The sequence below is a fragment of the Diabrotica undecimpunctata genome, chromosome 8 (assembly GCF_040954645.1).
Source record: "Diabrotica undecimpunctata isolate CICGRU chromosome 8, icDiaUnde3, whole genome shotgun sequence".
Classification (NCBI taxonomy): Eukaryota; Metazoa; Arthropoda; class Insecta; order Coleoptera; family Chrysomelidae; genus Diabrotica; species Diabrotica undecimpunctata.
Window position 1 is genome coordinate 85,044,800 of NC_092810.1, and position 14,310 is coordinate 85,059,109.

At 33.6% G+C, this 14,310-nt stretch overlaps 1 protein-coding gene across 6 annotated transcripts in view; it reads right to left on the bottom strand.

Annotated features, from left to right (window-relative positions):
* Positions 1-291: 291 nt before the first annotated feature.
* Fer2 (basic helix-loop-helix domain-containing Fer2) overlaps positions 292-14,310 on the bottom strand; it is a 62,185-nt gene continuing 48,166 nt past the window's right edge. For 4 of the 6 annotated variants that reach the window (XM_072541550.1, XM_072541551.1, XM_072541548.1 and 1 more), the window contains exons 4-5: positions 7,925-8,136; positions 292-512 (exon numbers count right to left, since the gene is read on the bottom strand). In XM_072541550.1, coding sequence (XP_072397651.1) covers positions 406-512; positions 7,925-8,136 — 319 coding nt within the window. In that variant the 3' untranslated portion in view covers positions 292-405. The remainder of the gene's footprint in view (positions 513-7,924; positions 8,137-14,310) is intronic. The other 2 variants (XM_072541552.1, XM_072541549.1) reach the window with 1 other exon arrangement.

Below are 14,310 nucleotides of genomic sequence, written 5' to 3' on the forward strand. Positions count from 1 at the left end.
CCATCTAATGCTAGCTTTAAATTTTAGACCGTGATAACATTTTTCTTCATGTCAACAATGTTTACCATTATTATGTAGTCGGATATATTTTCTTTTTGTTTTTATCGTACTGACGGTTAATGGAAGTTCCCCCATACAATAATTTTGGTTCAATTAAATAGCTGAATAATGTAATCTTCTAAAAATAGTCGTTTTATATCAGCAGAATCTCCAGTTTTCATCGTGTAACTACCTGATTAACAGCGACGTATAAGAAGACGTACAATAGTGAAAAATATTAAAGAGAAATAATACATTCAGTATTTTTTATTAAAAGAAACAAATATTGCACATAATTTAAAATATAACAGTATTTTATACACAGTACATACGAAATAGCTATTTTTCTCAGGTTATCGTCTCTATTCATTGATTGTTTTCGGAAGTAAGTGCTAAAGACGTCAAAGCACTACGTCTTCCAGGTGTGACTCCCAAATTCTCCCAATTAATCCAAGACAAACGGGCAGTTAAATCTAAAAAAGTTATAAATTGGTAAATAAAAATGGTCAAACATCAGTTTCCTGCATTTATACAAAATATATTTAACAGTTTTGATTAAATGTTATTTACTTATTATTTAATAAATTTAAATTCTCCAAGAAAAAATAATTTCTCATACATTGGAGAAACCACCTACGGAATAAAATTTTTGCGTCCTTATTTTAGAAAAGTTTAAAAACGCTGGAACTTTTAAATTCAAATGTTTGTAGAAGCTCCCTAACAATCTGATCAAAACGGACTATCTCGTGTAAGGTCTATTATGAATAATAGAAAGTAATAATTAATAATTCATAATTTATCGTTTTAAATAATAGCATTTTTTTACCTTAACTAAATAATAAAGACTCCAAATTTTTAAACTAAGTATTAATATATTGGGTTTTGTTGACATTTTTCGTCATCAATATCTAAAAATTGTCTTAATATGCCAATAATTAGAATAATAAATTCCTAGTTAAACACTAATTTCTTTAATGATGATCGATTACAGGGATAACTGCAGAAGTCAAGTTGAAGTGGCAAACTTATTTAATCGAGAAGTATCCTTAGTTACCTAATATTTAGCCAGGTACTCTGTCTAAAATTCATACACAAGTTGGCAGGTATCTACGCTTTGATTTTGTTACAGAGTTTTGCTTTTGCAGTACCGTTTTTTGTGGATAACTCTCGATTCACTTTTGACAGTTTCCTAATTCGCTATATATTGTCATTTATTTTATTTTTGATTTCCTATTGACCTTTCCATTGTCTTCGAAGTTTAGAATAAAGTCGTAGATATAATTGTGGCCAATAAACCTGGACACGCTCATCTATTTCGAAACGTGCATTGGTGAATTGAGGACTATATTGATATTTCATCTCACCCCTGGTTATCTGAAAATATCGTTCCAGTTTGGGAGTGTTGTTTATCCTTTACTTTCTACGGTAGACGAAGTTCACGACCCAACATAAATCAAGCTTAAATCTGACTAGTAGCTACTGACAGCTGATTGCTAAGATATCAGGAATAACTGAATATACTTGTTCCAATTTCTTGGATGTTCAGAGATCATTTTGAAAAGGTGTTTACCCATTGTTCATCCTCTCTGCCATCTGCCTTCGGATGAAGGGAACGGCATCATCACTTTGATTTTATTAGCAATTAATGAGAAAACGTTTTAGAAGATTGCCTATTCAAAACTTCGCTGTTTATGTGAATCGGTTTTTAAAGGAACACTAAAACGGTGGAAACATTCTTTAACCAGTATATCTGTAACCATAGAAGCAATTTTGTTTGGAATATATTAAACTATGTTAGCCAAATAAAGACAGGTACTCACAATTCAAACGAATTATTTATTGTTGTAAAATAAGGCGACCAGTTTTGGGGTTTACTATTTATACCCTATCGTAAAGCCCAGTGGTTAAAACTGCCAAATGCTAAGACGATACATATATCAAAATTTGTGCAAAAGTCTTGTAAATTTTTTTTGTTGAAGTTGGAAATCATAATATGCTAGCATGTAGTTAGTCTTAATGGTCCAGCGTACTCAGATGTTACCTAGATTAAAATTATTGTAAAATACATTTTACAAAGTTATTTTCCCAGTTATAGATCGTAAAGAAATAATAAATCTATAGAGAAAAATAGAACGAACTGAAGTAACACCCGTCGTATAGCTTATCACGATTCTTTTTCCTTTTATCCCCAATAAACTTCTATAATTTACTATTTTTATTGGAAATTAACCACAATTTGCTGCCTAAGCGTTTCCACTCAGGCCTTGGCCTTCTTCTACTTCTCCCAGAAACTTAAAAATCAGCCATTGTTCGTATTGGGTGATTAAAGTCTTGACATTGAACTTGCCCGAACCATCTTAATCTATACTATCTCATTTTGGCATCAATTGATGCCACACCTAGACTTTCTCTAATAATTTATTTTTAATTTTATCCTTTTTGTCATCTACTCATCCATCTAAGCATTATCATTTTCTCCACATGCATTAGATGTTCCTCTTCTTTTTTACTGCCCAACATTCAGTTCCGTACATCATAGCTGGGCTTACGGCGGAATGGAAAACTAGCAAACTGTACCGATATACAAAATTGGACCCGAAGAAATAGATCTTTATCGTTACTTAGTAGTGTGCTAAACCTACTAACAAAAATACTAGCAATTAATTGCCAATTTAGGAATCTCCGAAGAACAGCAAGGTTTCGAAATAGATATAAAATAGATGCAATATGCATACTTCAACGAGAAATTGATAGAGTTCAATAAGCAGACACATGACACATGCTTCGTAGTTCTGAAACAAGGATAAAGCTCAAGAATGATATCAACCGACTAAACCCAAACGGTGTCATCAAATACGAAATAGACCTAATAATGCAACTTAATAATAAAAATAAAACAGCAATAAGAACAAGATGGGGACTGACATGAGAACTTAGTCTCATCCGGCATCATCCAGGGAGATAGCCTTAGCCCATGCCTTTTTAATATAATAGACGACCCAATAATTAAAAGTATAAATGAAGGTAATTAAGAATTTAAGATGAACAACCGCTGCATAGACTATCAATATGAAGACGATCCAGAACCCTCCTATACAGGTTTAACCTAGCGGTAAAAAATACGCAAATTTCGTTTGAAAAAACACAATCTATTGTAGTATCCAAAGATCCGATACGACGCAAGTTGGTAGTAAATAATAAAAATATTCTAAATCAGGTGATGAATTTTAATTATTACGACAGCATAACATAGACATCGAACAGCATAAGTATATTGAATGAAGTGGACAATCAGATCAAAAGTCACAAGAATATTAGAGTAATATAATATCAGAAAATATATCAGTGGATATTTGATAAAGAAATCAATACGTGACCACAGAAAGTAAAACGCGAATTTCTACGACCTGCGTCAGGTCCATACTGACTTACACTGCTGAGACAAGAGCCGAAACATCACAAACAAAAAACGGAAAATGAGAACAATAGAGATGAAAATTTTACGAACAATAAAGTGGACCACATTAACTGATATGACATGTAACGAGGACATTTGAGTGAAAGGGAATAGGGAGTGTAGGATGTTGTCAGATAGTAAGGGAAATACGTTGTTATTTTAGAGACCACGTAGAACGAATGGGTGGAGATTGAATTACAAAGTGGATCAAACACGAAAGCCAGCATCAAGACTTCCAATTAGTAGGCCCCCAAAAGGTTAATATCATAGCTGGACATTAATGTCACAAGAATCACTTCGTCCTATTACAAGAAGAAGACATATTAGTACATGAATTAATTAAATTCCATGGAAACATTAATCCTCTATTCGATCCTCATTGATGATCACTGACCGGTGTCCCATTCCATTGTATAGTTTACAATCATGTAACATTGTAACACTGTAACAACATAATATGCTGGACAGTAACACCAACTACATGCTAGCATATTTTGATTTTTTTTTGCACAAACCATTTTTACATCACCCCTGATATTTGTATCGTTTTAACCATTGATAGTTTCAACCACAGTGCCCGATGATAAGGCATAAATCATTGGATACACTTCTCAATAAGTTGTAAATACTATACTATGTCACAGACCCCTCCATTTTACCAACTGAACTATTGTCTGTTGCGCACAATTCTAATTTTAGCCACCATTAGTTTACATCTTCTGTACTCTTCACCGAATTAAACCTTTCCCAAACTTTTTATAAAATCTTCGTAATACCAAAGTGTCCACCTGATCCACTTTCATATAACTGATGTAATATTTCTTTAACACTTTACTTGTAGGTAAATCAGCTGTAATTTATATCACGTACTATGGTCGTTTTAAGGGTTTCTCTATAGAAGATTATATTTCAGTACCGGAAAATTATACTGGCTTTCATAAGCTTTACTTTATTCTGGACTATATGCACTTATATTTTGCCAGATCGATCTTTCCTCTTTACGCTTACAATATAAGATATGTTTTTTGAGAATCTTCTAGCTTACACCTTAACCAGTGATAATTTGTAAAGGTGTTTCGTTACACCTAGTATCCGTTTATCTAATTTTGAATAATAGCTAAATTCGCGCTATATAATATGAAAGGGCATCGTCATTTAAATGAATTTTTCCTGCCATATATTCTATGTAATAATTATATTTCTGTAATCGTTCTATTATCCTTGTCACTTGGAGTTGCATGATCAGTTCGGCCAAAACAAATTTTGTCTTTAGCTTGATATCCTTGCACTCAGAAGAACTCTTTACCGGTTTCTAATCTAAAATCTTCGTCGTATATTTTAGTTATCTCAACAATTGTGGTTGGAAGTTGTAATAATGCTGGTGACAATCTAAGACAGTTTCTTTTATGGTTCTCATTACACCCGCATCTACTAATAGTAGATGATCTATCCTTATTATGGAAACGATCATGAATGTACCAGTTATGAACTTCAAAAGAAGATATTATATTAAGAGTGACTACATGTCCTTAACATCACTTCTTGTAGGTCAAAGGTATCCCTTTTATGCAACCAGATTTAGTTTTCCGATTGTTGTTTTGGCTTTTACAAGTGTGGCAAAGGTGGCCTATGTTTCCAAAATCTCTGCTCACGTTTTATCAGTATCATATTAACGATTATTTTCGAACCATCCCTTTCAGACGTTCGTAGTTTTGTTCGAGTTTTTTTCCAATGGTTCGAAAAAGATGGAACTATAAAATACACGATTTTATCAATAGCAAGTGCTTTATATAATATTTTTAGTATTGTTAATAGTAAAGCGTTTTGTTATTTTTTCTCCTCAAGCCATTAACGGACGTATTTGGCAATATTTCTTCCTAAATATTGTCAGAAGCTTCTAGAATAACACACCTTACTCTACGAGCAACATTAACTTTAAATTCCTGCAAGTGCTCACTTCCAGGCTGGATTCTACTTCGCAGTTGTGCTTGGTATCCTTGTCGGTAATGGAATCAGGAATCTATCATTAAATATCGACAGCATGACATGGTAAATCGGCAGTAAAGAAAACAGCATTTTTTTCTTTTGTCCAGTTGTCCGTCGCAATATCTAATCGTTTGAGATATATAGTCCAAGAATACTTCCTAATAAACGGTGATAATTTGAATCTCATATGATGTGTACCTAAGGAATTCTAAGTTCTTAGTTTATATACCCCTGTAATTTAGAACAGAACTATACATTGTTCAAATGTTGTAATCAGATTTTAGTAATAATAGCCGTTTTCTGCAAGCGTGTTAATTTAAATAACAAAAATATGATGCGTAAACTCTTCTTTTGTTCATTCTCAATTTACTATCGGATTTGTATTTACTGCATTAATAGATCTATTGTTGAAACCGCATTAGACTCATGATTTTGTATTGTTTTATTGTCTTTGTTGATCTTGCTTCTTGACCATCTACATTTCTTTGATTTGTATAAAATGTTTTATACACTTCTACACGAATCTTTGACCACTCTTACTGGAAGTTTAGATAATTTAGAAAATTTTCAATGTTCTCGTCAGTGCTTCTAGAAATATTATCAATTTCGCTAGATGCTTCTTTGATTGTGTCAGAGGTTTTATCGATTTAGCTCATGATATGCCTGTTACTGGAACTAAAATCTTCCTGGATCTTCTTCATTTTGACGAGTCTCTTCCTTAATCGTTCTAGTGGGACTTGGAGATACTGGCATCTTTATCCCGCACCTCTAGTTCTAGTTGCTCACTCGTCTGCTTTACAATAAAATGTTTTAACACCACTTAGAACAACTCTACATACTAAACGATAGTTCACAAACGTTTTACAGTCCCGAATATGCTTCAAAAATCCAATGTATTTACTATTACAATATCTTTATAATTTATGTTTAATTTTGAAACAAACCAACCCACTTCTGACACCGCTGTGTACTTAAATTAAACGTACATCCTGTTGTGTAAACACTAATTGGTTTCAATTTTTAACTTTCAGTTTTACAGTTTAGATTCCGAAACTGTATTTACAAGTTAACTGCCTAATGATTATACCGATACAATTTCTAAATATTTATATTTGTCATGATTCACTGATAGAAAACATTTTAAACTCTGACGGTCATGTAGCTTGTTACAGTAATTTGAGAATAGTATGAGAAGATTGTCACAATATAGGTATCATAAATTACAACGTGACTTCTCTACAAGGACAAAAATGCGCACAATAACTGATATTGAGACAAAATCTAGTATTAATAAAAACTATAATAATAATAATAAAGAGATGTTGCTAATAATTTCATAAATTGTTATGTGAGTATACTGACATTGAAAGGAGGATTGAGCGAGAAGGGAGAAATAAGTCTTCTTCTTCGTAATCGTTGCTTATAGCCCTTACAGGTGTCGAATATATATGTTCTCTATTTTCTAATTCACTTCCTCCATAGTTTTAAGTTTCACGCCAAATGTTTAATTTCTTCTAAACTTTTATTTATTTTTGCTTCCAGTTCATTCATTGCCTTTTATTCAGCTTTTGCTTGTATTGCTTTTCTTTTTTTGGCCTATTTTTTAACCTATCACTCATTATTTTTGTTTGTCCATAATTTTCTTCCCTCTAATCTTTGTTCGCCATCATTCTGGCTTTACAACAATTTCTCCCCAGTCATCCCTATCCTTCGCCTTCCTCCGCCAAGCACGTATTCCCATATTTCTTATGTCTTCATCGATGTTATCAAGGAACCTTGTTCTGGGTCTTCCTCTTCTTCTCTGACCAATGGGTCTATCAAAGAGCCCTATCTACCTCAGACGTTTTATCTTAATATATATCACGATATATGGTACCTGGTATGTTCTATAAAGTTCGAAGTTGTATCGTCTTCTCCTCTCTCTATTGTCATTTGCTTTCTTAATATTCGTAATCGATTGTAATCTTTCTTAGGAATTTTATTTCTATTGCCATTAAATTTTTCTGCAGTATATGTTTTTTGCCTAAAATAGTTTTATTTATTACATAGTATAAATTGTTTGCTTTTTTTTATTGTGAGCTATATCTAAATCAATTTTTCCGTCATTTGATATTTTCCCTCCTTATAGAATCATAAGTTGTTACTTTTTCAGTTGCTTGTCCATTACTTTTTATTAGACTAATATTATATCATAAGTATCCGTTACTTTTTGTTACGTTGTATCATTTTTTTACTTTTTTTTCTTTTTGTTTTATAGGAGAACCAAAAAGGGAGAATCACGAGGGAACATATAAGAACACTAAAATAAATTAAATTAACAATTGAATACACAAAAAGGGAAAAGGAGCAACAAAATTTTCATTCAATCAAAATAAAGAAGACCTGGGGCAAGGAGTAAGTTCAAGATTATTGATATTGTATTATGAAAAAAATATTTCTTACCACTAGTGTTCCAGTTAGCCCTGTCTGCTTTAATTTCACCCCTTAGACACCTTTCCACATAAGTCAAAGGATCACAGTCCGCCGTTAGAACTTCTCGCAATAAAGCGATGTAGGCAATCGCCAGTCGGAGAGTGTCGATTTTGCTTAGTCGTTTCTCATAAGGAAATGTTGGTACATGCATACGCAGCTCGTCGAACGCAGAGTTTATACTGCTGCAAACGAAACTTAAATAAAAACATCTCCCTAACAGTAATAAATAATCTACATCTTTAATGTATTTATTAATTTAAAAATAGATTCTCTCTTTCTAATTGTAAAATCTAAATGTCAACAAGTTCTTCTATTTCTTGTACATCCAAATATACAGCTATAATTAGGAGCAGATTCAAGCAGAACAGAAAAAAATTGTACTGCTTTCTCAAATACTACATTCGGTAGTAAATCTACATTTCAGTTTGGCTTTTACTTAGGAATCTTGATTCTGTTGATAGGATAGCATTGGGTTCCACATGATTCTTTTCGGCATTTTAGACCATCTAGTCTATTTTTGCTATATGTCCGACTCATCCCCATTTATTTTTGTACTAATAAATGGACTAATGTCTTTTATTTTGTTAAGTCTTCTGCTTCATCTGATTCTGCTTCTTCTCTTGTAGTCTCTAATTTAAAATAGCCCTATCCACATTTCGTTGTGCAATCTGGCGTCTGTGGATTGTTTTTGCTGTAAAAACCAACATTTGTGGTGTGCTTGTTTTCTTTGAGCATATTAGTACTAACCTTATACGTTTTAATTCCTTTGTTTCTAATTTTTGTTATAAAGTTTAGTCTTTCGAATGCACTCCACGTATATTTGATTCTTCTAATTAAATACGCAGTCCTCGTGTTCTTTTACTGAGATTATTTTATCTTGGTAATTAAATTTGCTACCACTTCTATGTTTGTAGATATCTTTAAGCTTAATGTTATACTGTCGGTGAAGGCCTCTGTTATTAGGAGAATTTAATATCTTGTTTTAAATCCGATCCTGGTATTTGGTTAGTGAACAATGTACAAAGGTGCTCTTATTATAATTTGAATATAAAAACAGACTAATAATAAAATAGAAGTTCAGTGTAACAATGAGTGCTTTTGATGTCAAAAATTGTAAGGTACTGCATGCATTTTATAAATTAAAATTTATACAAATAAGTAAACCATAAACTTCAGATATACCATACCTGAAACAAAATCAAGAAAATTCGCTTATGCTGATGACTTTAACAACGTCTCTTTGACTTGGCCATTGGCTTAAAAAATAAAAGTAAAGAAGCAGAAGAACAAGCGCTAAACGAAGATCTAACTATACCAAGTACCTACTTTAAGAGCTGGCACTTACGCCATAACACAAGCAAAACTGAAACCCGTGACTTTCACCTACCGAGTCGACTTGCTGGAGATAGGTACTTTCAATGTAACTCTAAATGACATAGCTATCAAACATAAGAACAATCCCGAACATCTAGCCGACACACTTGATAGAACACTAACATTCAAAGTCATCTTACAAATGCAGCCGGTAAACTGAGACCAAGAAACAATATACACACAAATAATCTAGGCCTATATTAATAGCGTTAAATCAATGTTAGCTACAAATACAAAAATAAATCTATGTTTTTAAAGTTTTCTGTTGTTTTGTCATGTCAATGTACCAACTTGGACGTTAATGCTAATAAGACTGGCTATAAAAAATTTAACAAAACTTCAATATGCGTTTTTTGTCTATAAGATTAAAAGTAATATTTCTTTATTGGTACTTGATTTTCGATGTCTATGTGGATTTTTATTTATTTTTGTAATTGCAAATAATGGAGAGACATCATTTAAATCGTAAAATGTAGTGGCGTGCTATCGATATGGTTCGAGCTGGCAGAAGTCAAAGAGACGTTGCTGAGGTTCTCCACATAAACAGAAGTGTCATTAATCGTTTGTGGTTAAGGTGTCAAGAAACTGGTGATGTTGCTGAACGTCATACAAACCATACAAGGATAACTAACCAGATTGAAGAATGTTTTATTAGACTGCAGGCTGCAGATAGTACTGTAAATGTATCACAATTACCAATGACGCTGCAAGAGACCCATCAAGTGTTTGTAAGTGGCCAAACCATTAGAAATAGACTGCATGAAGTAGGATTAAATTCTCGAAGACCTGTGAGAGTGCCTGTGTTATCCAGAGGAAATCACGCTTATCGACTTCAGTGGGCACGAGAACACCCAAATTAGGTTAGACGTGAGTGGGACTCCACTTTGTTCACAGATGAGTCTCAATTTGGATTTGCACCAGATACAAGAAAAACAATAATGTGGAGACGATCTGGCACTGAAAGATTGGTCACCGTGCAGAAGGTTCATAGAAAGCAAGACGGCAGTATAATTGTATGAGGTGGCATCACTCTTGGTAAAAGAACCAATTTCGTTTATCTAACAGTTTCTAAGAACAGTTTCTAAATGCAACACACTATCGCGATAGTATTCTCGAACGTATTGTTGTACCCTGTGCACAAAAACCTGGTACCCAATTTCAATTATTGCACGACAATGCGTGTCCGCATACTGCCAGTTATGCAAGATAACGAAATTGAGGTTTTACCATGACCTGAACAATCATCAGATTTAAACGCAATTAAGCATGTATGGGACATATTGAGCAGACATATTTTACAACAAAAGATTGTGTTCAATACAAGGCAGCAACTGTTTGAGGGCCGTTCATTGGAGTGGAACAGAATGCCGTAGCAAGGTATTGACCATCTGATCATGAGTTTGCATTACAGATGTAGAATAATAATCAATAAGAGTGGAGATTATACACTATACTAATTTAACCTAAAGATTACTTTGTTGGGAGTTGAGGAGCAATAAATTAGTTTTTTATTTTTTTTTATCATTTTTGACTAATGGAGTTCTCTTTTAATTTTCTTAAGAGCTATTGCGATAATTCTAAGAAAAAATGTTTATTTTATATTCTGCACACTTGTTTATAACTTTTTATTACAAATATTTAAAATAAATTATTTGAAATCCTTCTGTCATCTCGCATTTTGTTTTTGACCTATAGATTATTTTGATGTGTGTAATAACAAAACTTATTGGAACAACATGGGGTGCTTCTGCAAATACACTTCGGACCTCTGCGATAGCATTGTTTTTTTCAGTGGCAGAATATTGTGCACCAGTATGGATAAATAGTGCACATACCAACAAGAACGATGTTTAACTTAATCAAACCATGATAATAATCACTGGAACAATAAAATCAACCCCAGTGAGTTGGTTCCCTATTTTAAGTAATATCGCTTCACCAGATCTACGCCGTACAGCAGCATTAGCGAGAGAGTATCAAAAAATTGTAGCCATTGTACAATTACCAATCCATCAAGATATTCTAGAAGGATTGATACCTTTTAGAAGGAAAGAGTATTACTCTTGCAGATTTGGACTGATGCTGTTTTTTATAATTACAAAATGAAACGTTTCCGCTTATAAATGGAATAGAAACATCTAGCTTTGTTTCTTTTCTTTTCTTATCTGACTGAGACCTTCAAGAGTTACAGTGTGAAAGATTTCAAACCTTTTTATTGTGTTATCACTGCTTATTGAGTTTGACAGCCGTTGCTCGTTATGGATATATGATATACACACCAAACTTATATGCGATCACCATGTATTTCAAACCAATAATTATATTTTTTAAAAAGATTTAATATTGTTGCAAAAAATGAAGGTTTTTACTGAAAATAAACAAACCAATAAAACAATCAGATAACACAGACCAGTACGGTATATATTATTTGATTTAGTTGTAAATTGAACGAAAATTAATAAACTAACTTTTGCTTTCAAAAACGAAAATATACCTTATGTGGGGTTAACGGATGTGCAAAGGCGCAAGATAATTGGTCTTGTGGGACAAGGAATGTCTCAGAAGGACATAGCTTTAGGCGTAATACAGGCTGTTGTGTTAAAAACTTTTGCTAGGTATCAGGAGTTTGGAACGCTTAAAAATAGACCAAAATAAAGTCGCCAAAAAGTAACAACGGCTTGCCACAACCTTTTTAATCTAAGTAGCTAGAAGAGACCCAACAATTTCTCACCCGTAATTTTAAAAGCAGCTTTAGGAAGATACAAGTGTAAGTGTTTCAGTTGAAACGATAAGAAGAAGACTTCGTGCCCAAAGACTACACAGCAGTAGACAGCTACGGGTTCCCTAGTAACCAGGCAGCATAAGATTGATCGCCTAAATTTGTGTCTTCAATACCAAAACTGACACATTGGAAATTGGCAAAACTTGCTATTTTCAGACGAAACCAGGATTTTTGTAAAATCATATGACCGATGAATTCGTGTACTTGGAGGGCAAGGAAGACAAGCTATAACGGAAACAGTCAGATCTGTTCACAGAGATAAAGGAGGAAGTGTTAAATTCTGGAAAAGTAATATGGTCGGTGAAAAAACTCCTTTAATTTCTTTAGTAACTCGTAGGTATATTGATTTGGTTCTAAAATCTGTAGTTGGACTTTAAAAAAGTGCAGTAGAAAAAAATTTAATTTTCATGGATGCTAATGCACTTCCACAAACCAGCAAAGTAACTACAGACTTCCTTGAAGCAGAAGATATCACTATTCTGTAGTGGCCTGCTTGCTCACCCGACCTTAACCCTATAGAACATTTGTGGGATATGCTTAAAAAAAGAATTAGACCTCGCCGCCATAATCCACAAAACACCGAACAGCTAGTACAAATTGCTCTTGAAGAAATGAAACAACCTACCACAATAAAATGTTGACAATTTGTTTAGTAGCATGCCCACACGAATTGGAGCTTGCATAAGGCCTAGGGTTAGTAACACTGACTACTAAAAAAAAACATAAATAAATAAAAACAATTTAAACACCATTCCATGTACATTGAAATTTTGAATGCTATTGACTTTAACCCTTTAATCGGCAAGACCGTCTACAGACGGTCTTTACTCTAACCTAAGTATTTTTTTAATAACGTGTGTAATCGAGCTGAACGACAAAACCGTTTGTAGGTACTGAAAATACGAAACAAACGGTACCAGTTTGAACACTCTAGCTTTAGTTGATTTACATTAGCTGGCATTTGTGTCGAGACATTCGTATGATTGAGACGCTAAAATTATTTGTGTTACGGGTAACAACAATGAATTTTAAAAAAGTACTTTCTAGTTGAGAAATAAACATGAAAATTTTTGTGATGAGTAGTTATTAGGTATATTTATTGATTTACTACTGTGTATTGAGGAAATAAACAGTGGATTTGAAATATCGCGCATTTAATGAAGGCCGTCTGCAGACGGTCTTGTCGCTTAGTTGCTCGATATTTTTGTTTTTATTTTACCTACTAAACCTGTGGTTATCATTTTATTATGTAGAAAATGAAGGGTAAACATGGTGTAGAAGGATGTAGGAGAGCGTGGGCGGTAGGAAAAGGATTCTATGTCTCTACTCTGAGTGAAGAAGAAGTAACAGACATTATGGAATCGTTTACGGATGAAGAATATGTTGATGACGTAGACAGTGATCCGAATTACAAGTGTGATGAAATAACACCTTAGGATGATGAGATGATAACTGAATGCATGCAAAACTTAGATTCAACCACTAAATTTGTACAGGTTGCAAACTTATCACTGAATATCAGTAGTACTTCACTCAGTTCGATCGATGCTACTCCAATAGTACAAACTTAGCGGCTATAGTAATTAGAGATGAATCTCCACCAACTACAGCAGCAGAAACAGTAGCATCGACATCAGAAGACACAACCATGGTAGCAACAACAGTAGATATGACAGTAATAGCAGCAACATCAATAGCAACACCTGCATCTACATTCAAACCACCAAAGGGACCAACATCATTGTTACCGACTTTGGAAGTTTCCGGCCCGAGAGTAGTACCATCAGTAGGTGGCTTCACTTGAAGAGGTCTGTACATATTATGAATAAAAAAAAATGAGATCTACTGATTATTTTTTCTTTCAGCGTTAAAAAATATTGCAAAGGTTTCACAGGAATGGAAGAATATTCTGTGGCGTCAACGTTCAGTGTACTTACATGTAAACGAGGTTGTACAAATCATTTGAGAATATAACTCCCACATGGGAGGTGTAGACCTCATGGAGTCATATATGGGTCAAAATAGACTTATTATCAAAAGAATGGACATGGCCACCAGAATTTTTTACCATCTACTGGAAATGGCGATTACCAATGTCTTCGGTCTTTATCGATGCGTAAATGTCGAGAAAAATCGGAATGTCTCCGATGAAGGTGAAAGACAAGGACATAACGACGCAACAATTTCGATGGAAAATTGC